Source organism: Trichosurus vulpecula, chromosome 1, assembly GCF_011100635.1.
Source record: "Trichosurus vulpecula isolate mTriVul1 chromosome 1, mTriVul1.pri, whole genome shotgun sequence".
Lineage (NCBI taxonomy): Eukaryota > Metazoa > Chordata > Mammalia > Diprotodontia > Phalangeridae > Trichosurus > Trichosurus vulpecula.
In genome coordinates this window covers 34,984,308-35,008,975 of record NC_050573.1, presented here as the reverse complement: position 1 = coordinate 35,008,975, position 24,668 = coordinate 34,984,308, and the positions used below count along the sequence as shown (strand labels likewise).

General features: G+C 36.8%; 1 protein-coding gene across 1 annotated transcript in view; it reads left to right on the top strand.

The window, feature by feature from the left end:
• Positions 1 to 23,105, top strand: part of RAD9B (RAD9 checkpoint clamp component B) — a 54,700-nt gene extending 31,595 nt beyond the window's left edge. The window contains exons 7-11 of the mRNA XM_036760210.1: positions 2,052 to 2,158; positions 2,239 to 2,303; positions 3,213 to 3,332; positions 3,964 to 4,207; positions 22,723 to 23,105. Of these exons, the coding sequence (XP_036616105.1) occupies positions 2,052 to 2,158; positions 2,239 to 2,303; positions 3,213 to 3,332; positions 3,964 to 4,207; positions 22,723 to 22,845 (659 nt within the window). The 3' untranslated portion in view covers positions 22,846 to 23,105. The remainder of the gene's footprint in view (positions 1 to 2,051; positions 2,159 to 2,238; positions 2,304 to 3,212; positions 3,333 to 3,963; positions 4,208 to 22,722) is intronic.
• Positions 23,106 to 24,668: the final 1,563 nt, after the last annotated feature.

Genomic DNA, 24,668 nt, shown 5'->3' with positions numbered 1-24,668 from the left:
CCTTTACTTTAAAAAAAAAAGTATTCTCTTGTAAGGATTTAGTTGTTCTTAGATCAACTTAGAAAAGAACAATTTTGTTTGAAGTAACAATTTCATTTTTACAAGATTGAATTGTATAGGATGTCTCAAAGTAAATGTAGTTTGTATAATTTAAATTGAATGTTTACAATGCATTGCAAAATTCACATTGGGTTAGTTTCCTTTATGAGTAAAAGGCACTTGAATATATTGTATAGTTCACAAAATCAAATCCACAGAACTAGAAAGGAACTCACAAAGCATCTACACAATTCTTTGCCCATATTAGGTCTTTAATAAATGTTTATTGAATTTAGTCTAGCTCTGCCCTCTCATTTCACAGAGAAGGGAAAAGGCTCGGGGAGGTTAGCCGATTTGCCCAAGGTTTTATAGTACATAGTAGGGCCAGAATGAGAACCCAAATCCAGTGCTTCTTTCAACATGTTTACCAGCAGCTCTTTTGTCCTCCTAATGAAAACTACCTAGTCTTATGTATTACAAATCAGCACCGACTATACCATTATCTCTCATTTGATGAATTTTTATTATACAGAAATATAAACATATGTAAGGTCTGGATTTACTCTCCTGGCTCTCCTCATTCACAACTCAGGTCCCCAGAACATGGGTCTCTGGCCCTTCGGGATTCTAGGGTGTCTTTCTAATGTAGTCTCTGCTGGTGAGCTTCTCACACAAGTATTAGTTGATCTTAATTAGTCAGTGAGATTTAATTAACTTTTAGAAAGGGGTATTTACTAAAGTAATACAGTTGGTATGGTTAGTACAAATATTCCCCTCCAAAGTCTGTGATTCTACTGCTAGTACAGAGTTCAGGGCAAAGTGGGCTCAAGCTTGGTGAGCACGTGTGGCACAGTAGGCAGTTCCCAGTTCCTGGAAGTCCGTTTGTTAGAATTCTCAAGCAGTACTCTTTAGGTGTGGTGCATCTTTTCTGGAATGTCCTCCCAGCCTGTCCTTGGCTCCCCATGCAGACTTTGCCTGAAGCTGTCCCAGGGATGCTGTTAGAATGCTGATGAGAAAATGGAAAGTCTAAATAAACCCTTCCTGACCCTCCAAAGCTTGCACTATCCTCCTCTGGCCAGGCTTGGGGGAGAGAAGGCAAAGGCTGGGACTGCCATGTGCTCTTCTTCCTTCCCATGGAATTCCTTTCCTCTCCACCACCAGGTACTTCAATCCCTTGGGCCCTCAACTAGCTCCTGACTTTATAACAGTCCACAGAGGGGATGAGAAATAAACAACAATAATAATTAGTAACATTTATATAGCATTTATGTGCCAGGAACTTTAAAGCTAGTGTAAAGCTAAGTACTGTGTGAATATTCTCATTTGATCCTCACAACAACCCTGGGAAGTAGGTGCTATTATTATCTCCATTTTACAGATGAGGAAACTGAGGCAGACAGAGGTGAAATGACTTGATCAGAGTCACACGACATATAAGAGTCTGAGGCTGAACTTGAACCCAGGTCTTCCAGGTCTAGCCCTATATCCACTGTGCCACCTAATAGCTCTTAAGTCCCCCAGGCAATCTGAACAGATGTCCTGTCACACCTGTGGGGGTGTCCAGGGCTTGTTCACACCTAGTGAACAATCAAGATCTGTCTTCATATGATAAATGTCTCAGGTAGAGCATCTCTAACCTTAGGTAGGCTGGGGTCATTTGAATGCTTAACTTAATCAAGCCCTATCCTTACAATGAAACAAATAATTAGGAAATAGATTTTAAAAGGACTCACTTTAATAACCTTTGAATTAGAAACTCATAATGCATTAAAAATATTCACTTTTGAAAAACCCTGTTTATAAGTAGCTTTCTACCTGAATTCCATAAAGTGTATGGTATTTGTCTAATCTCACCACTTACCTAATACCAATGTTGGAGTGACAATGTCGATCATGTAGGTTTTTCAAAGTAAAACTTAGTAGTGGTCAATAAATGTTCCTGAGGATGCCTCGACAGCCAGAGACTATGGATCTGATTTCTTTCATCCTTGCTTTTCCTAATATTTGAACAGGTTTTGCCAAGTCTATGTACACTGAAATGCATCTCGATCCTGATGAATTTGACTACTTTCAAGTTGGAGTTGACATTGAAGTAACATTTTGTCTTAAAGAACTGAGGGTAAAAACTCATATTTCCTTCATGCTAGAGTTTATAATTATTACTTCTACTTCATAGAAATCCAACTTTTTTTCTTTTAGGGACTACTGGCATTGTCAGAAGCTATAACTGCTCCTGTATCTATTTATTTTGATCTTCCTGGAAAGTAAGTGCCTTATCATATTATTGAGTAGCAATGTATTAATTTATTAACAAATTATAATTTGTTATATCTACTATTATAATTTATTATTTATGTAAAAAAATATATATAAGTTATAAATAAATATTAATTGATGTATATTGTGATAAAATCTGGAATCTCACATTGAAAATGGTTAGCCTAGAAACTATGTTATGCTGACAGAGCACTAATTATACAGGGTAATTTTGTGTAATATCATTCTTAGGCACTTATAAAGTAATATTTTTATTTTAGAATAAACCATAGTAGCTGGTTTTGGTGGCATACTTCTGTAGTTACTGATGCTGAGGAGGCTGAGGCTGGTGGATTGCTTGAGTTTGGGATTTCTGAGCTGTGGTAGGGTTAAAACTGATAGGATGTCCAAATTAAGTCTGGCACCAGCATAGTATGCCCTTGGGAAAGGAGCCCACCGAGCTTCCTCAGGAGGAGTCAACCAGCTCAGAAAAATAGAGTAAATGAAAGCTTCAGCTGATCTGTGTTGGGATGAGACCACTGCACTTCCAGCTGACCGAGTCTCGAAATAATACCAACACCAACATCAACAGCAATAAAATAAACCATAACATATCATTTTTTAATTCAGTGAAAGAAAGTTTTCTGTAGTGTGTTTAATTAAAACAATTTATAAAATGATAGGAAACTGTACATATGACTCAAATGCATTAACTGTCTTTTAAAAAAAAACTAAAGCATGTTGTATGGGGTTTTTAAAGCAAATCTTACATTGTATATTTTTACCTTAAATGGAAAAAAAGATGATTCTGCTTGATTATTTCTGTTCCAAAGTTACATATCTCTCACTGTACTTCTAATTTCTGTGATTTATGTGAGGATGCAAGTATCCCTCATGCTGTGATTTTACCATTCTAGACCTGTGGCTTTCAGCATCGATGAAATGGTCTTAGAAGCCACTTTTATTTTGGCTACATTAGCTGATGTTCAAAGTGAGAGATCTCCAAGTTCACTGTGCCTTTCACAAAGACTGAAAAGGTAAAGATAGTTCCTTCTTAAAGGACTGAAAATACCATCGCAGCCTTATTCTGAAATAATCCGTGACATTCAATTAGTGAATAAATGAATTATAAAATTGGAAATCTTTTCCAAGTTAAGAAAAAACTGTAGCAAGATTAGTGAGCTACTAGCCACAATCATAAGAAAAATTAATTGCATCAGATTCTATTCTCTACCAAATTTTTAAGCAGCTTACCTGATTGGCATTTGCTAGCCATCCAAAACTCATTTCTGTCTTGATCAATTTTTGCCTTAGTCCATAAGATTAAAGCTTCACAAGTAGGTCTCCAAATTCCCTACATTTGGCTCTCCTCAGAGATATAAGGACAGCCATTATGCTTCTCTTCGTTGTACTACCATATCACAATATACGTAATCAATTTCATTTACTTAGAAAACCTGTCTTTTGGAAGAGTTTAAAAAAGGATTCTACCTGATTCTTGGCATTCAGCAATTGGTTACATATTATTTTTTTGTATAAAATACACTAGGAATGAATGCATGTAGTCATTAAACCTAATGCTATTAATTGCCACTTTGCTTTTCTCTATCAATCTCATAGGACATATTCCAAAGTAACTGGTTCATTTAATCCTTATTAATACCCCAGGTCAGATCTGATAAAGTCAAAGTCAGACACTGAAGGCAATCCAATAAACATAGAGAAGGAGTTGACCACAGTCAAAGCAGCATCCAAGAGACCTTCATACAATGAGAGAGAGATTAATGCCACTGAATTAGAAAGTTTTAGTATTCCTGCAGTGAAAAGACTGGATACACATATCCCTGAAGCAACAGAAAACTACCTTAGTGTCATGGGAAAGGTGATGCCAAAGACTCAAGTCTATGATAAGGTAAAGGGAAATTATTGGAGGCATGTCTCAATAAGAAATCTCATTCAGAAGCTCAGAAAAAAATTAGCTGGCCAAGGCAAGAAGGAAAAGAAGCATTTATTAAAACGCTTATGTTCTAGGCATTGTGCTAAGTGCTGTGGTTGCAACAATAAGCAAAAAGACAATCCTTGCCTTCAAAGAGCTTATATTCTAATGAGGGAAGACGACATACAAAAGGGAGCTGAAAGGGGGATGGTGGTGAGGATGAAGGTGTTTGGTGCTCAGGCACAGTTCTGAATTTCAAAGGAAGTCATTAAAAGAGTGAGGGGACCCTAAATTATGAGTCAGGAGATCAGAGTTCCATTTCTTATTATTTATTTTTTAACATTCTTTTCTTTTTAAAATTTGAGTTTCAGATTCCTCCTACCCCTCCCTCCCTCACTGAGAAGGAAAACAATATGATATCAATTATACGTGTGAAATCATGCACAACATATTTCCATATTAGCCATATTGCAAAAAAAAAAGCAAAGTGAGAAAATTATACTTCGATCTGCACTGAGTGCATTAGTTCTCTCTCTGGAGTTGGATAGCATTTTTTCCTCATGCATCTTTTGGAATTGTCTTGAATCGTTGTATTGATCAGAGTAACCAAGTCTTTCACAGTTGATCATTACAGCTATACTATGCTCGATGATCTCTCAGTTCTTCTCACTTCACTTTGCATCAGTTCATACAGGTCTTGCCATGTTTTTCTGGAACCACCCCCTCATCATTTCTAATTGCACAATAGTAATTTATCACAATCATAGGCTACAACTTGTTCGGCTAGCCCCCTATTGATGAGCATCTCTTCAATTTCCAGTTCTTTGCCACCTCAAAAAGAGCTGCTCTAAATATTTTTGTACATATGGGTCCCTTTCCTTTCTCTTGGATCTCTTTAGGATACAAATCTAGTTGTGGTATTGCTGGGTCAAAGAAGGCTTAAACTTGTTCTGTTTGACCCTAGAGTCAGAACTAGGAACAAGGCAGGTTGGAGGGAGAGGGATTGCTGCAGAGAAACGAATTTAAGCATTGATGTAAGGAAGAACTTCCTACAAGTGAGAACCGTCCAAAGGAAAATGGACTCCGATTGCCATGTGTGGTAGTGAGTGGGTTTTGTCTCACTAAAGGCTTTCTTTCCCATCGACCCTCGTTGACCACTTGTCAGCAATGTTATAGAAAGAGATTCTTAACCAAGAGATAAGTCCATTCCAACTTAGGTTCTATGGTTAGTTCTCTTAAGTAAATTAATTTTTCCTTGAAAATTTCCTTGAAGGAAAACTTCATCCCAACCTATCCTGAATAGTGTCAGACATCATAATAGTGGAGTCCAGATTAGTTAGGTTTTATATATTATTCACCACAGTTTTAGCATAACAGAATACTCTCATTTTGACTATTTTATAAGAGATGAAGTGAAAAAAATCTAGGCTAGAATATGAATAAGTGAAACATTAAGCATTCTCATATTGTTAATTATAAAACTTTATAGCATGTCTCATTTTATAGGTTTACATGAGGTTCCGCATCCACCCTCCCCCATCCAAAAAAGATGCAGCTAAGTCAGTTCTGGATTGTTGCTTATTTGGTTAGAAGACTTTATTAGTCAGAATCATTTCAGTAGATTTATAATTTTATTCAATCAGTGGATGAATGAAACAGACATTTAATAGTTGCCTGTTATGTGTAAGATATTGTACTAGATGTTTTCCCCTTCTCCGATCCAGCATGTTATCCCTTGTAACAAAGATTAAGTAAGAGAACACCTCACAGCCATCAAATTGGCAAAGATGATACACGAGGAAAACAACAAATACTGAAGGGGCTATGCAAAAAAACTGGAGCATGAATGCACTGCTGGTAGAGCTGTGACTTGGTACCACCATTCTGGAAAGCAACTGAAAAACAAAAGTCGCCAAACTGTGAATGCCCTTTGACCCAGATATAATACTCCTAGGCATGTACCAGAATGCAAAGAAAGAGGAAAAGGACCTATATGTACAAACGTATTTATAGCAGATCTTTCCAGAGTAGCAAAAACTGGAAACTAAGGGGGTCTTTCCCATTGGAGAATGGCTAGACAGTATATGGTATATGAATGTAATCGAGTAATTGCATCATAAGAATGGATGAAATGAACAGTTTCAAAAGAAACTGGGGACACATGTCTGAAATGATGCTGAGTGAAGTGAGAAGACCCAGGAGAATAATTTATACAATGACATTATAAAAAAAACAACTTCAAAAGACTGTACAACTGTGATCAGTGAGGTGACAAAAATGATCTAGAGGACCAAAGCTGAAGGACAAAATGAAAAATAAAAGATACATTTTTAGACATGGCCAATGAGAGAACTTGCTTCACTTGACTAGGCATATTTGTTATGAGAGTTTTTTTAACATAAAAGTTGGGGGGTATTTTAGAGAAAAAAATCACTAAAACTAAACAATCCACTGACAGGCTTTCCAATATTTCATGCTCAAAATTCACTACCTCTGAAATGCAGGGAGGGTAGGGAAATGCATTTTCTCAGCTCTTCCCTAGGACCAGGTTTGGTCATTATAATTTAACTGCATTCAACTTCATTTTTTAAAAATTTCTTGCTGTTCTTCCCATTTAAGTGTTGTAGTCACTGTGCATGTTTTCCTGGTTCTACCTATTTCACTCTGCATCAGTTCATACAAGTCTTTGTGTGCATCTCTGATTTCATGTTTTTGTTTCTTGTAGCACAGTAATACTTCACCGCATTCGATGCCCAGATTTGTTCAGCTATCCCCCAATTTATGGTCTCTATTTCCAGGTTTTTGCTACCATAAAAGGGCTGCTATAAATATATTTCTGTATATAGGACCTTTCTTTATATTTTTTACCTCCTTGGCATATATGGCTCACATTGAGATCTCTGGGTCAAAGTGTATAGACATTTGAGACCCTTTTGCCCTTTTGATTCTGTAGAGATTGAAGTGTTCAATGATTCATAGCCATATAGCATCACCAGTGTTACTCTGTTGTCTAATGGTGGCATCAGAATGATCCAAGCACTTAAAGGCTATTTCAGCTAAGTGAAGTACAAGCTCTGGCAGATCTCACCATTGTGGAAAGCTTCAAACAACCCCCAGTGACAGACTTTGTGTCTTCTTATGTCTAAGGACTAACTTTGATACATTCAGGGATGCTTACTACGAGATTGGCTGCTGCATGGTAACTTTACTGGCCACATCCATACCAAAGATTATCTAACAACAGGGGCCTCTTGTACAATCTTTACAACACTGGTGTTTAAAAGCTTATGAGCAACATCATCTTACAAATAGTGAAGACCAGTGGAGGGGAAAATGAGTGTGGGAAAAGTTTGTCATGAGACTCAATAAGCCAGCTCATCCCAAGAGCATTTGCAGATGCAGCTAGGAGAGTAAACACAGGACAAAAGGGACACGTTTGCCAGCATCTCTATACCAACAGTAACAATCAGTGCACATTAGGCTATGAAACACTGGCTACTGAACAGTGTAGCATGCTGCCAAAATGTGGCATTTACCAGATTCATGAAAGACACAGTCAGGCAGCTAGAACGATACAGCAGAAGCTCATTGTTCTTTATAAACTACCAGAAGACACATCCTCACACTACAAATACAAATACAAAACCAAAAATTTTCTTGAGAATTCTACCCATGAACTATACTGGCACTGGAGCATACTTACAGAAAGAACTGTTGCCCGCAACCTCCCAGACATAATATTGACCAATAAAAATTTTAGAATAGTGTTTTAAATAGATGCTTTGAGATTACAGAAATCTCAGAATCTTCACTCTGTATGGAATAGAAAGCTTTCAAAATATAGAAACTTAGTAGGAGATATTAAAACCATGCACAAACAGGACAAAGTGCCTGTCATCCCTGTCATCCTGTCTGCTATTGGAAAAGTCTCAAAGATGCTGTCAGTGAGTCGTAACATCCCAATACTCAATTACAGAAAGAGCAGTTACTTTATCCACCTGTTTAATAGTGCACAGAACATTGGATTTAAAAGAATAATAGCAGGTTAGCACCTTGTCCTCAGAGTATTTCTATCTGAACCCCAGAAAACTGAGAACAAATTAACAACAGTAATAATCACAAATAATGTTTCACACTAATATCAAGAAGGCTATGGCCAAATAAGGCAAGAGACTTGCCAGCATCCTGAAATTAGTTTCTATAGGAAGAACGTATTTAAAATAATTAGCATTTCTAAAATACCAGCCACAGTGCACACTTTCAGATGTGTAAAATATGTTGTTGTCATTCAGTCCTGTCCAACTCTTCCTGATCTTATGGACCATAGCACACCATGCCCTTCTGTCCTCCACTGTCTCCCAGAGTCTGTCCAAGCTCATGTTCATTGCTTCCAGGTTAATATCTATCCATCTCATCCTTTGTCATCCGCTTTTTCTTTTGCCTTCAATCTTTTCCAACATCAAGGTCTTTTCCAATGAGCCCTGTCTTCTCATTATGTAGCCAAAATATTTAATCTTTAGCTACAGTATTTGACCTTCTAGTGAATAGTCTGAATTAATTTCTTTAAGTATTGACTAGTTTGATCTCCTTGCTGTCCAAGAGACCCTCAAAAGTCTTCTATAGCACCATAATTTGAAAGTGTCAATTCTGTGGCACTCAGCTTTTCTTACAATCCAACTCTCAGAACTATACATTGCTACTGGAAAAACCATAGTTTTGACTATAAGGCCCTTTGTCAGCAAAGTGATGTCTCTGCTTTTCAGTATGCTGGCCAGATTTGCTGTAGTTTTTCTACCAAGAAGCAAGTGTCTTTTAATTTCATGGCTACAATTGCTGTCTACAGTGATCTTTGAGCTTAAGAATATAAAATCTGACATTGCTTCTGTTTTTTTTCCCTCTATTTTCTGGGAAGTGATGGGACAAAGATCTTAGGTGATTTTTTTTAATGTTAAGCTTCAAGCCAACTTTGACACTCTCTTCTTTCATCCTCTTCAAGAGGCTTCTTAAGTCTTCCTTCTGCCCTTAGAGTGGTATTATTTGCATATCTGAGATTGTTGAGATATCTCCTGGCAATCTTAATTCTAGCTTTTGATTCATCCAGCCTGAAATTTCACATGATGTACTCTGCATACAATTTAAATAAATAAGGTGACAATATGCAGCCTTATCATACTCCTTCTGAAATCATAAGCCAATTAGTTGATCTTTGTTCAGTTCTAACTGCTGCTTCTTGGCCTGTAAACAGGTTTGTCAGGAGACAAGTAAGATGATCTGGTACTCCCATTTCTTTGAGCACGGGCCACATATTGTTGTCACAGTCAAAGGCTTTAGTGTAATCAATGAAGCAGAAGCAGATGTTTTTCTGAAATTTCCTTGCTTTTTCCATAATCCAGTAAATGTGGCAATTTGGTCTCTAGTTCCTCTACCTCTTTGAAAACCAGCCTGCTCTTCCAGTAATTCTCTTTTCACATATTGCTGTAGCCTAGCTTGCAGAATCTTAAGCACTACATTGCTGGCCTGCAAAATGAGTACAGTCATTTGGTAATTTGAACATTCTTTGGCATTGCCCTTCTTTAGGACTGGGATGTAAACTGATCTTTTCCAATCCAATGGCCATTGTTGAGTTTTCCAAGTTTGTTGGCATATTGAGTATAGCATTTTCTTCTCCAGCTCATTTTACAGATGAGAAAACTGAAGCAAACCGGGTTAAGTGACTTACCCAGGATCACACAGCTAGTACGTCCCTGAGGCCATATTTGAACTCAAGAAGATGAGTCTTTCTAACTCTAGGCCCAGCACTCTATCCACTGCACCACCCAGCTGCCCCCTGTAAAATATGCCATAGCAGATTTGGAAAGAATTTTAATAAAAACTTATACAACATATTTCCAAGAATAGATTTGTGTTGATATTTTCCATCTTTATATTACCTACATTTCCCCCTATATCCTTCCCCAATCCTGCCCCTAGAGAACCATTCCTCATAACAAAAAATCTTTTTTAAATTTATTTTTGTTACATTTTAAGTTCCAAACTGTCTCCCTCCCTCCTTCTCCACCCTGCTCTAGAGAAGGCCATCATTGGACACAAATATATAAATATATGTAAAACTATGCATACTTCTATTTATCAGTTCTTTCTCTGGAAGTGGATGATATCTTTCTTCATAGGTCCTTTGTAGTTGATTTGAGTATATATAATACTAGAATAACTTGGTTTTTCATAATTATTCTTCAAACAATGTTGCTATTACTATGTACAATGTTCTCTTGGTTCTGCTCATTTCACTCTTTATTATTTCACACGAGTCTTTCCATTTTTTCCCTAAAATCCACTAGGTCATCATTTCTTATAGCACAGTAGTATTCCATCACAATCATATACCATAGTTTGTTTAGCCATCCCCTAGTTGGTGGACATCCCCTCAATTTCCAGTTCTTTGCCACAAAGAATCCTTTTTTAATGGAGAAGAAAAGAAAAAAAATCAGCAAAACCAATCAACACAGTGAAAAAATCTGACATGATATTGCAATGCTCCATACCTATTGGTGAACACCACTGCAAAAGGAGCAGGGGTGAGGGTGGGGAGGGGGTGTCTTCCCATTTCTCTTCTTGTGGGCCACAATTGGTCTTCATTCACTTGTTTATTTTGTAACATTAAGTTTTCATTGTTTTGTTCTTTCCACTTACATTATTTTAGTCATTCTGTATAGTTTTCCTGATTTTGCTTAATTCATTTTGTATCAGTTCATATAAATCTTTTCGTGCTTCTCTTATTCATCATGTTCATTATTTCTTAAAGCACATCAATACTCTCTTATATTCATGAACCATAACTTGTTTAGCCATTCCCCAAGTGATCTCACAAAAAGTACTGCTATCAATATTTTGTTGTATTTGGAGCCTTTCTTTTTATCAGTCACTTCTTTGAAGCATATGCCTTCCAGTGGAATCTCTGAGTCAAAGGGTAGGGCTGTTTAAGTCACTTTATTTGCATAATTCCAAATTGTTTTCCAAGATGGTCGCATGAATTCATAGCTCCACCAAAGTTCTTTCCTAGGTGATTTTTTTGTTTTATTGAACACTATTTTATTAAGTTCATTTATTTCTTATTCATCCTTGTCTAACCTAGTCAATTGATATTTTTGCTTTATGATTTAGTTTGAGATGTAGAAGAAGCACCATAGCCCTTCTTTCCTACCTTTTTCATTATTTCCTTGATATTCTAGATGTCTGTTCCACCAAATGATTTTTAAATTATTTTGTTTTGATTTGTCAAGTGTCCCTTTGGTCATAAGATTGGTATAGTCCTAAATCTGTGAATTACCTTTAGTGGTATTGTCGTTTTATTATATTGGCATGATCCAGCCATTAACACTAAATATTCTTCTATACAGGTAGTGCATTTTAAAATTATTTTTAATGGTATATCCCTTTCTATTATTGCCTTTTGGATTTTGTTATTATTATAATGAAATGTTGATTTTTGAGGACAACTTTGGTGGGCAGCTTTGCTAAAGCTACTGATTTTCTCAGTTAGTTTCTTTGCTGATTCTTTAGGATTTTCCAAGTAAATCATCATGTCATCAGCAAATACAGATAGTATCTTCTTTTCCTCACTTCTTACCTTTAATTTATTTGTCTTATTGAAATTGCCAACAGTTCTAGAACTACCCCAAAGGGCATCCTTACTTTGCTCTTGTTTAGAAAGTTTCTACATTGCATATGATGCTTACTTTTAGTTTTAGATAGATTCTTTTAACATATTAAAAAAGGATCCCTCTACAGCTATACTTTTTAGGCCTAGGTAGTAAGGTGGCATAGTGGATAGAGTGCTGGGTCTGGAGTGAGGAAGACCTGAGTTCAAATTCAGCCTTAGACACTTCCTAGCTGTGTGACCCTAAGCAGGTCATTTAACCACTGTTGGCCCCATTTTCCGGAGTTGTTCTAAAGTCTCACATGAGATAATAGGAGTAAAGTGCTTAGCATAACACTTGGTATTTAGTTCAGTTCCATTGTTTTGAGTCATGTCTAACTCTTTGTAACCCTATTTTGGGTTTTCTTGGCACAAATACTGGAATGGTTTGCCATTTCCTTCTCTGGCTTAATTTACAGATGGGGAAACTGAGGCCAACAGAGTTAAGTGATTTGCCTAGAGTCATACAGCCAGTAAGTGTCTGAGGCTCAGATTTGAACTCAGGAAGATAAGTCTTCCTGACTCCAGGCCTGGCATTCTAACTACTGCACCACCTAGCTGCCCCTTGGTGTTTAGTATGATTAGTAGGAAAATGATTATTTCCTTCCCTTCCCTTCACTTTTTAGAACTTTTAGCTTAAGTGAGTATTAGCCTTGGTCAAAAATTTTGTTTGTTTTTGTTTTTAATATGACTGTGTTGGTTGTTTTTCTAATGATGAACCATCCTGGCATAAATCCAATTTGGTCATAATGATGGATTTTTTAAAAATTGTTGTAGCCTTTTGCCAGAATTTTATTTAAAAATTTTGAATCAATATACTTGTTTTGTCTTATAAGATGAGTTTGGTAGAGTGCTTTATTTCTCTATTTTTGAGAATCATTTTTGTATCATATATTAATTATTCTTTAAAGTTAGATAGAATTGTCCAATAAATTTCATATAGAGACCAGGAGTTTCTTCCTTCAGTAGTTCCTTTACAGATCTCTGTTTGGTTTTCTATTTGCTTAGGTGTTTTATATTTTTGAAAGTGATCTTCCATTTCTATAATCTGTTCTCAGTTTTGATAGCGTATAAATGTCCAGAAATGTGTCTCATCCTGCCTATTTAGGTTATGTAAGCTTCTATAACCTCTCTGTCAGGACGTGAGTCACTTTCTGTTTGTTCCTTTGTATTCTTGCTCTGTCATCGCATTGATTAGAATTCTTAAATCTTTCACATTTGTTCATTGTTCTGTTGTTGTTACAGTTTAAATTGTGCTCTTGGTTCTGCTCACTTTGCTGCATCAGTTCATATAAGTCTGCACAGGTTTCTCTGAAGCCATCCCCTTCATTTCTTCTGCTATAATGGTATTCGGTAACATTCAAATACCATAATTTGTTTAGCCTTTCCCACTTAATAGGTCCCCCCTTAATTGCCAATTCTTTGCCATCACAAAAAGAGCTGCCATATATGGATATTTTTCCTCTTTCTTTAATCTCTTTGGGGTATAGGCCTCATTGTATCATCACTGGGTCAATGTGTATGCACAGCTTAGACATTTTTCAGGAATAGCTCCAAACTGCATCTCAGAATAAATATGTCAGTTCATAGCTCCATCAACAGCCTCAGTGTGTTTGTATTTTCACAGCCCCTCCAACATTTGTCATGTAAAAAGAATTCCTTTTAACTAGAAATGACAACAAAAATGACCAACAAGGAGTTGACACCCAAGATAAGTAAGGAGAAAGTACCTGAATGCCCTTGATGAATTTAAGTCCTATGGCTGGACATGCTGGTATCCCTTCAGATTTCCTTGCTTCACAGTGCATTACCCCTCCCAACTTTCAAAATCTCCATCTTCATTGTAATCACACAGTAGGATGGTCACAATGTTCCACTTCTACAATCCATAACTGAATATTCTCTAAGCACATACTCTGGATCTCCCAACTTTTCATGTGCCTCACCCTCCTTACACCTATTCTCTGTCCTTACAGTAACCTCCAGTCACTCTACTTCTAGGCTATCTCCCTGTTCTGGCCTCAATTTCCACCTTTCAAAATCTTGACCCTCTAGTTATAGTTCAAATTTACATTGCTTTGATTCCCTTGCCTCATTGTGTTATCGTGCCTCAATGTCCCTTTCCAAACCCCTAACTGTGGATTAGTGGGACTGGTAAGATGACTCTGACCATTCACCTTCTTGTTTTTTGTACTTGCGCTTCTGAATGCTCCTGGAGGAAATCACATAAACCATGCTGACTGGGTCAACTACAGATTTATGCTCTCACTACTGCAAGTAAATAAATCCTTTTACTTTCCCTCTGATTGACTTTCTATCACATTCTTTTCTCAAGTCAGCCAAGGACTTCCACTCATACTTCAGTGAAAAAAATTCTTCCCAGACCCCTCTCCTTCCAAATCCCAGATCACTTCACCATCATCCCATCTTGGAGGAGGAGGTGCTCAACCTTTCTATTTTGGTCTCTGCCAATGCTAAACCCTCTATTTTTGCCCTTGATCCCATCCTTTTTTGTCTCTTTTGGGGCCTTCCCCCTTCAAATCATTCCTTTTTCTATCTTCTTTTCAGCCTCTCCTCTTCTACTGGTTTCTTCCCTACTACCTACAAACATGTCACCTCTCATCATCTTTAAAAGACCTTCATTGACCCTAACATCCTCATAAGCTGTCATCCTATACCTCTCTTCCCATCCACGGCCAAATTAATAGAAAGAGCTGTCTTTTCTGGTTTTCTTACATCATAACTCCTTCACTTTGCCTTCAGTCCACACCACTTAACTGAGATGAGGTTACCAACAATCTTTTTATGGCTAAATCCGAAGACCTTTCCTCAGTCCATATCCATCTTGATCGCTAAGCAGCATTTGACACTGTTGGTGCCCCCTACCCCTTCTAGATACTCTCTCTTCCCAGGTTTTGTGACAGTGGTCTTCCCTGGTTCTCTTCCTACCTGACAGATCCTTCTTAGTTTCCTTCTCAAGACCATCTAATGTGCTGCCTTTGTCTGGGTCCAGGGCTCTGTCCTGAGCTTCCTTCTCTCTTTCTCTCTTTTTTAATTTTTAAAAATTTAAATTTAAAAAAAAATTCTTAACTTAAGAAATAAAACAAGATTTCCATAACAAAGCAGAATAGAAAAGAGAATTGCACCTGAAACTGCAGATCTATTATATATATAACTTACTACTCTTTTCAAATATGCAAGTTATTGTGTAACTTTCCCCCCAGTCCCATCCTAGAGATAGCTACCATTAGACACAAATGTATGTATATATATGTATGTATGTATATATGTGTGTATGTGTATGTGTAGATACATAGATAAAAGTCAATTCTTTCTCTGGATGTACAGCTACTTCCTTAATAGGGCCTTTGCAGCTAATTTGGGTATTTATAATAGTCAGAATGGCTCGGTCACTCAAAGTTGTTCTTCAAACAGTATTGCCGTTACTGTATACAATGTTCTCTTAGTTGTGCTCATTTTATTCTTTGTTGTATCACACAAGTCTTTCCATGTTTTTCTAAGATCATCAAGCTCATCATTTCTCATAACAGAGTAATATTCCATCACAAACATATACCACAATTTGTTCAGCCATTCCCAGTTGACAGGCATCCCTGCAACTTTCAGTTCTTTGCCACCACGAAGAGAGCTGCTATAAATATTTTAGAACACATGGGTTCTTTTCTTTTTTCCCCTAATCCTCTTGAGAAACAGACCTAATAGTGGTATCGCTGGATCAAAGGGTATATATACACAGTTTTATAACTCTTTTGGCATAATTCCAGATTGCTCTCTAAAATGGTTGGATCAGCTCACACATCCACCAACAATGAATCAAGGTCCCAATTTTTTCACATTCCCCTCCAACATTTGTCACTTTCCTCTTCTATCATTTTAGGTGGAAAATATCTCAAGGTAGTTTTAATTTGCATCTCTCTAATCAATAATGATTTAGAGCATTTTTTCACATGACTATAAATTGTTTTGATTTCTTCATCGGAAAACCGCCTGTTGATATCCTTTGACCATTTATTAACTGAGGGATGACTCATATTCTTATAGATTTGACAAAGTTCTTTATATATTTGAGATATAAGACCTTTATTTGAAGAACTTTCTATAAAATTTTCCTCTAGCTTTCTACTTTCCTTCTGATCTTGGCTGCATTGGTTTTATTTGTACAAAACCTTTTTAATTTAATGTAATCAACATTATCCACTTTATATCTCACAGTGCTCTTTATCTCATTTTATCTCATAAATTGTTTGCCTATCCATAAGTCTGATAGGCAATATGTTCTGTGTTCTTCAGATTTTCTTGTAATAGCTCCCTTTCTATCTAGGTCATGTATCTATTTTGGACTTATTTTGGTAAATGGTGTAAGACATTGGTCTATGCCTAATTTCTGCCAGACTGGTTTTCCAGCTTTTCCAACAATTTTTACCAAATAATGAATTCTTGTTCTGAAAACAACTCTTTACACATGTCAAACACTAGGTTACTATATTTGTTTGCTGCTGTCAATTGTATGTCTACTCTGTTCCACTGATCTACGTTTCTATTTCTTAGCCAGTACCAGATAGTTTTGATAATTTTTGCTTTATAATATAGTTTAAGATCTGATACTACTCAGCCTCCCTCCTTTACATTTTTCCTGTTAGTTCTTTGATATTCTTGACCTTTTGTTCTTCCAAATGAATTTTATTATTTTTTTCTAGCTCAGTAAACTGATTTTTTGGTGATTTAATTGGGATGGCATTGAATATGTAGATTAATTTTTGTAAAACTGTCACTTTTAGTATGTTGGCCTTGGCTACCCATGACCAATTAATATTTCTCAAGTTAAATCTGATTTTATTTGTATACAAAGTTTTTTATGATTTTGTTCATATAGTTCCTGGGTTTGTTTTAGCAGGTGTACTCCCAGGTATTTCATACTGTCTAGAGTTTTTAAAAATGGGATATCTCTAGCTATCTCTTCCTGCAGGGTCTTGTTGCTGATATATGAAATTACTGATGATTTATGTGAGTTTACTTTATATCCTACTACTTTGCTGAAATTATTTCAATTAACTTTTTAGTTGAGGATTTAAGATTTTTCCAAGCATATCATCATATCATCTGCAAAAAGAGAGAGTTTTATTATCCCATTCCCTATTCTGATTTCTTCTATTTCTTTTTCTTTGCTTATTGCTATTGCTAAAATTTCCAGAACAAATTGAATAATATTGGTCTCAGTGGGCATCCTTGTTTCACACCTGATCTTACTGGGAAGGCTTCTAGCTTATCTACGTTACAAGTATGCTTGCTGATACGTTTAGGTAAATGTTTCTTCTTGTCAATTTAAGGAAAAATCCACTCATAATTAAAATTTCAAGTGTTTTTAATAGAAATGAGTAGCATACTTTATCAAATGCTTTTTCTTCATTTATTGATATAGTCATATGATTTTTGTTACTTTTATTATTGATATAACCAATTATTTTAAATTGTTTTCCTTATGTTAAACCATCCCTACATTCCTCTTATGAATCACGCTTGGTCATAATGTATAATCTTTGTAACATATTGATGTAATCTTTTACCTAATGTCTTATTTAGGATTTTTGCATCCATATTCATTTATGAAACCAGTCTATAATTTTCTTTCTGTTTTTACTCTTCCTGGTTTAGGTATCAGCATCATATTTGTTTCATAAAGGAGTTTGCCTGTTATTCCAAATAAGTTATTTAATATTGGAATTTAAATGTTAAAAAATTTAAATATTGGTCTTTAAATGTTTGATAGAATTCACTTGTAAATCCATCTGGTCCTGATGCTTTTTTCTTAGGAAGCTCATTTATGGCTTGTTCAATTTTTTTTTCTAAAATAGGTCTATTTAGATATTCTATTTCCCTTTCTGCTAATCTAGTCAGTTTATATTTTTGTAAATATTCTTCCATTTCACTTAAGTTGTTAAATTTATTGGCACATAATTGGGCAAAATAACTCCTTATAATTGCTTTGATTTCATCTTCATCAGTGGTATAGTCACCCTTTTCGTTTTTAATACTAGTTATTTGGTTTTCTTTTTAAAATCATATTAACCAATAGTTTATCTATTTTATTGATTTTTTTCATAAAACCAACTCCTGGTTTTATTTATTAATTCAATGGTTTTCTTACACTCAATTTTATTAATTTCACCTTTAATTTTTAGGATTTCCAATTTAGTGTTTAATTGGGGATTTTTAATTTGTTCTTTTTCTAGTTTTTTAAATTGTATACCCAATTCATTGGTCTGCTCTTTTTCTATTTTATTCATTTAAACACTTAGTAATATAAATTTTCCTGATTACTGCTTTTGCTGTATCCCATTGGTTTTAATATATTGTCTCATTATTGTCATTTTCTTTAATGAAATTGTTGTTTCTATGATTTGTTCTTTAACCCATTAATTCTTTGACTATGTACTTTCGTCTCCAATTAATTTCTTCTATGTTTCCATGGTGTCTTATTAAATATAATTTTATTGCATTGTGGTCTGTAAAGGGAGCGTTTAATATTTCTGCTTTTAACTATTAAATTCTTATGCCCTAATAATATGGTCAGTCTTTGTAAAGGTACCATATACCACTGAGAAAAAGATGTATTCCTTTTTATTCCCATTAAATTCTCTCCAGATACCTAGCTTATTTAAAATTCTATTCACTCCCTTGACTTCTTTCTTATTTAATTTTTGGTTAGGTTTATCTAGTTCTGAGAGGGGAAGATTAAAGTCCCCTACTATTATAGTATTACTATCTATTTCCACCTGTAATTCATTTAACTCTTCTTTTAACAATATAGATGTTATAGCATTTGGTGCATATAGGTTTAGTATTGATATTGCTTCATTATACCTTTTATCATAATTGGTTTCCCTGTTTGTCTCTTTTAATTAAATCTGTTTTAACTTTAATTTTGTCTGAGATCATGATTGCTACTCCTTTTTTTTTCCATTGGGGCATAATAAATTCTACTTCAGCTTTTTAACACTTTATGTATCTCTCATTTTAAAATGTGTTTCTTGTAAGCAGCATATTGCTGATTCTGATTTTTAATCCATTCTGCTATCCATTTCCATTTTATGGGTAAGTTTATCCCATTCACATTCAAAGTTATAATTACTATTTGTGTATTTCCATCCATCCTATTTTTCCTTACTGTTGTCCTTCTCAGCCACTCTTTTCATGCTATCCATCCTCTAGTTTACTTCTAATCACTACCTCTCTAATCCATACCCTGTTAAAGAATCCCCCCCATACTCTCCCCTTACCATCCTATTCCTTATTCTACCCATCCCTCTAAAAATCCTTCCCTTTTCCTCTCCTCCACCCTCCTAAATCTTAAACTACACACCTTCTAACCACCCCCTCTCCTGTCCCCTTGCCCTCTTATTTCTTTATAAATTTAGAAAACTTTTATACCTTTCTAGATGTACATGCTGTTCCTTCTTTAACCCAGATCTGATGAGAATAAAGTGCCAGCACTACCAGTCCTCCACCCTCACATTTCCTCTATCAGTTTTTTGTTTTATACCTCATTTGTATGAGACAATTGCTCCTTTTTACCTTTTCCTTCCCAATTTTGTTTTTTAGAATCACCCCATCCTCCAACCCTTCTTTCAAACCACCCAAGTACTGATGACAGTCTTAAGAGTACTGGTAACATTTTCACATATAAGTAAGTTATAAGAAGTAAATCATTTCACCTTATTGGGTCCCTCATAATTGTTCTTTGATGTTTATCTTATATTTCTCCTGGATCTTATATGTCAGATTTTCCATTAAGTTTTGGTCTTTTTGTGACAAACCTAAAAGTCTCTCTATTCATTAAATATCCTTTTTGTTCATTCAGGATTATACTTAACTTTGCTAGGTAAGTTATTTTTGGCCACAACTCCAGCTCTTTTGCTCTTTAAAATATAGTGTTCCAAGACCTACAGTCTTTTAGGATAGCGGCTGCTAGGTCTTGTATAATTCTGACTGCAGCACTGCAGTATTTAAACTGTTTGTTTTCTTGTTGCTTGTAACATTTTCTCCTTAATCTGGGAAACTTGGCTATGATATCCATGTAGGTTTTCATCCTGGGAACACTTTCAGGTGGTGATTGGTGGATTTTTCCTATTTTATCCTCTTTTTCTAGAACTCCAGGGCAATTTTCTTTAATTATTTCTTGTAATATTGTATCAAGATTCTTTTTTTGATTATAACTTCCAGGTAGTCCAATAATTCTTATATTGTCTTTTCTTGATCTGTTCTCCAGATCGCTTGTTTTTCAAATGAGATGTTTCACATTATCTTCTATTTTTTCATCTTCTGATTTTGTTTTTGTTATTTCTTGGTGTCTTGTAACATCATTCACTTCCCCTTGCCCATTCTAGTTTTCAGGGTGTTGTTTTCTTCCTTAAGATTCTGGATCTCTTTTTCCAGTTGGTTGATTTGCTTTTCACAATTTTCTTTATTTTCTTGGATTGCTCTTATTTTTTCCCTAATTTTTCCTCTATCTCTCTGATTTTTAAGTCATTTTTTAAGTTCTCCCCAGAACTCTTTTTGGGCTTGTGACCATTTGGTGTTGCCCTTTGGGGTAGGAGTGGCTTTTTAAAATTTTAGTATCATCTTCTGAATACAAACCCAGATCTTTTCTATCCCTATAGTAGCTGTCTGTGGTTGGGTTCTTTCTCCTTTGCTTACTCATTTTAATTTTAATTTTTAGAAGCTTATTATTATAATGAGCTCTAGTCCTAAGGTGTCGAGAATGGTGCCCCAGGCCTCAGGTCCTTCTTACTGTTATTTTCTGAGCTTTGTCCTAGGCCCAACCTTGGGCCCTCCTCTCTACTCCTAAGCCATGGTTAGGGCCCTCAGTTATGCTGTGCTGGAAATGCTCTTGCTCCCTGCAGACCTCCAGCCACTGCAACCTTCAGCTCTCCTCTCTGGCCTGGAACTGAAACCAAGAACTCAGCTGTCCTATAAGTGCCCACAGCTGGCAGCATCCCTACCCCACTCACCAGGCATGCTCTAGCTCCTTGTCAGCATCAGCTGCAGCTCAGGACCACATCTAGTCAGTACAGCTGGGTCTGGTGTCCCTCAACAGCAGAGGGTCCTTCAGTCTTCCTCTTCTCAGATATCTGACCCCCATACTGTCTGTGAGGTGAAAATTCCTGTGGCCTAGGCTGAGGCTGCCTTTCAACCTAGCTCTCTTAAGGGCTTGTTGTTTGTTATTTCAGCTGGGAAGGCCTGGAGGTATTTACAATTCACTTGGGCCAAACCTCAGGACCCTCAGGTCTTCTCCAGGAGGACCACTGCTCTACCCCAACTCTTATTTATTTTTGCTGCTCTATATTCACTCCGAAGTGCTTGTCTGTCTTATTAGTGGAGGAAATCTGAATTTTCTGACCTAGTCCACCATTTTCCCAGCATTCCCTGCTCCCTTCTCTTTCTAAATTCTCAATGATCCCATCAGCTTCTGTGGATTCAATTATCATCTTTAAACAGGTTTAAAATCTATGTACTCAGTCCTCAGCTCTCTTCTGAGCTCCACTTGGATGTCAATCTCCCTAAGATAGAACTCTGTCTTGACCCTTAAGCCCAGTCCTCTTCTTAACATTCCTATTTTTCTCAAGTGACCCAGGTTTGCTATCTCCAGCTCTTCCTCACTCATCCTGAATACCCAATCAGTTGCCAAATCTTTCCACTCAAACTTCACAAAACTTATGGCATCAAGTGCATTTTCCTCTGCTCACACAACCACCATGCTGAATTCAGGCTTTCAATACTTCAGTTAAGATGAATTATTGCAATAACCAATAGGTCTCCCTCCATCCAGCCTTTCCTTATAAAAGCTCTCCTCCACAAAACTGTCAAATTGATATTCCTAAAGCACAGTCTTGGACTAGGTAACTCCTCTGCTCGAGGAGCTTTATATAATAGTGTCTGTTTCCTCTAGAATAAAATACATGCCTAGAATATTCTCCATTATTAGTAATTCTCCATTATACATGTTCTCACTCTTACCTCTTGGAACCGTTAGCTCCCTTAAAGGCTCACTCTTTGAGAGATGTTTCCAGATTCCGTTATTAGCACGTCCTCTGAAATCACTTTTGTATTTTATTTATACATATAGAGCTATAGCTGCACATATACGGATAGATCTATATATCTTCTGTTTACTCATGTGAACATATATCCCAAATAGAAATAAGCTTCTTGAGGGCAGGGATCTCAATTCTGTCTTTTATCACCAGCACCTGAGTGTCTGCCACATAAGCACTTGGTAAATGCTTGTTGATTGGTGACTGAATGCCAGTGACTGAGCTGGGATTCCTACCTGTTGCAGTCTGGCCAGCACCACTGCCATTCAAGGGAGCTAGGTGCCAACAGCGCAGAGCCCTAGACCTAGGATTTGAACCTGGAGTTTAAATCCTGCCTCAGACACTTATTGGGCAAATCACAACCCATGAGCCTGTTTCTTTGTATAATGGGGATAACAGTACTCAAGATCATTTTGAAGACTAAGTTGAGATAACATATGTAAAGCCCTTTGCAAATCTCAAAGTGCTTTATAAATGCTACCATTATTAGGAATAGTAGTAGTAACACCAACTTCCTGAATTTCCCTGGAAGGATGGGGGAGGAGAATAGTACTTGGGCCTGATTCCTTATGCCTCCCCTGGTCTCTGAAGCAGTAGCATGAGTCCTGGTCTTTAGGTGTCTTTCTGGGGTACTAGAATTCACACTTTGTGATTCACTTGTCTTTCTCCTTCCTCCCCACCAGTTTTGTTCCCTGTTTTTTGGAGCAGTTTCACCTAAGCAACACTTCAACCGCCCATGGATCAATCTGGAAACAGTGAATGACAGTGAAGATGTTAGTAATGGCCCACTCTCTCAAGTCTTCTAACATATTTTAATGATGGCTCCAGAAGCTTGGCTTCCAGACTGTCAACTAGATGACCCAGCTCTCAAACATGCATCTGTATTAATAAGTTCCTATATATGTTCTCAGTTTACAAGAGAACCCCCTAAGGGGTTCATAGTACTTAGTTCTAATAGCATTGAAAATGATGTCACTTTAAATAGCAACTGTTATTAAATGTGTTTGGTTGTAAAGGCTAGGCCATTTTATTGTGATCTTTGATGTCTTGGAGGAGGCACAAGGTCACCATTCTTCTGTCTGTGGCCACAAGTATTCAGTTCCCCTCTCAAAGTGTAGAAATAAGGTCAGTACCCTTTCACAATAGAACTTCTGCCCTTGGTCAATTTTACTAAAGCATTTAAACTATTCAATGGCTAATAACCTGTAGGAATCAGTGCCAACCCTTAATATATGTCAACACAGCTTGCCATACGACGTTATTTTATGATTGATTCAGGGATAACATTGGTACTTGGGTGCAAAGATTCAAACTCTAGTAAACTGTAATGTCAGCTTTTCCTTCATTGTAGGGTTGAGAAATTTGGGGTTAAGGGTTAACTCCTTAGGCCCCAGAGAGACCACCCTGAAAGACAAATTCTAATTACTTTATCATCTGTGAAATGTGGGTACCTATGTTCTGTTACTTTACATTCCTCAGTCTCTTGAGTTTTGTGAGAAAAGGGGTAATCTTGTTTGGTATGACCAAGAAGAATTTTCACTTAAGTTGCTGATACCCAAAATGTCACTGCACATATACCCACTCATCCCTACCAAAGAGTCTGCATTTGGGTTAGATGTGGCAATTGGGTAGAATGACCTTAACCTTTCCCTGCCTACAAACCAAAGAAATTGAACAGAGAACAACATTGCTATGCCTCTTGGTTGGCCTCTCCCTTGCCAGCTGAAAGTCATTTAGAACCTTACAAACTAGACTTCGTGAGATCCTATTGCTAAGTCTTTGAGAAACCAACTAACATACAAGGAAACTGCAGACGCTTTGAGAAATCCACAAAGGAAGGCAGCAAGTCAGGAACAGATTTCTGGAGTCAGAATGGATCTGGCTCTCTCTGCCTGGGAAATTAGTCACAGCAGCCTAACAAAATTAAGTCCTCACTGAGCTTTTCCCCTTTCACTTCTCAGGCGATCAACTCAGGTTGATTATCAACCTCTTGATGGGACTCTTTGGTTTTTACACGACCTTCCTATGTGAGTCTCATTCTCCTGCCCAGGGAGCCACCTTGGTAACAGATCTTAGAAGAGGGAAAAAACTACTTTTAAAATGATTAGTCAATGCTAAATTGAGGGCATCCTTACTGAAAGATGAAGGGACATAGAATTGTTTCCTATGGCTATTTCAGTAGATGTTTGCAGAAGTTTCGGGTCTTCTCCTAAGTGGGCAGATGGGGCTCAAATGTGGAAGAATGGCTATGTCCTCCATGACATTGCAGGCCCTGGCCAAGCAGCACAAGGATTCAGATCAGGGTTTCTTTGACTTTTTCCACTCGAGACTCCTTTTCCTGTTTCAGCAGCATTCATTGGCGCTGCATGGGCATGACGGCATGCTCAGTGCAAAGTGTGCATGTTTTGCGTTCAGAACCAAGGCTGTAGTGAAGCTGCACAATGCAACATGGGCAAGCACTGCCAGAAACACCTCAGATTCATTATGTCTTTGATTTTTAATTAACTTTTGGTCACTGCGTGTTTAGAAACCTTTTACTGTTGCCAAATTTTTCCTATATGGGGTCATGACCCACAGTTTAAGAAAGAAACACTACTTTAGACTATTGCTATCCACCTGCAATCACTTA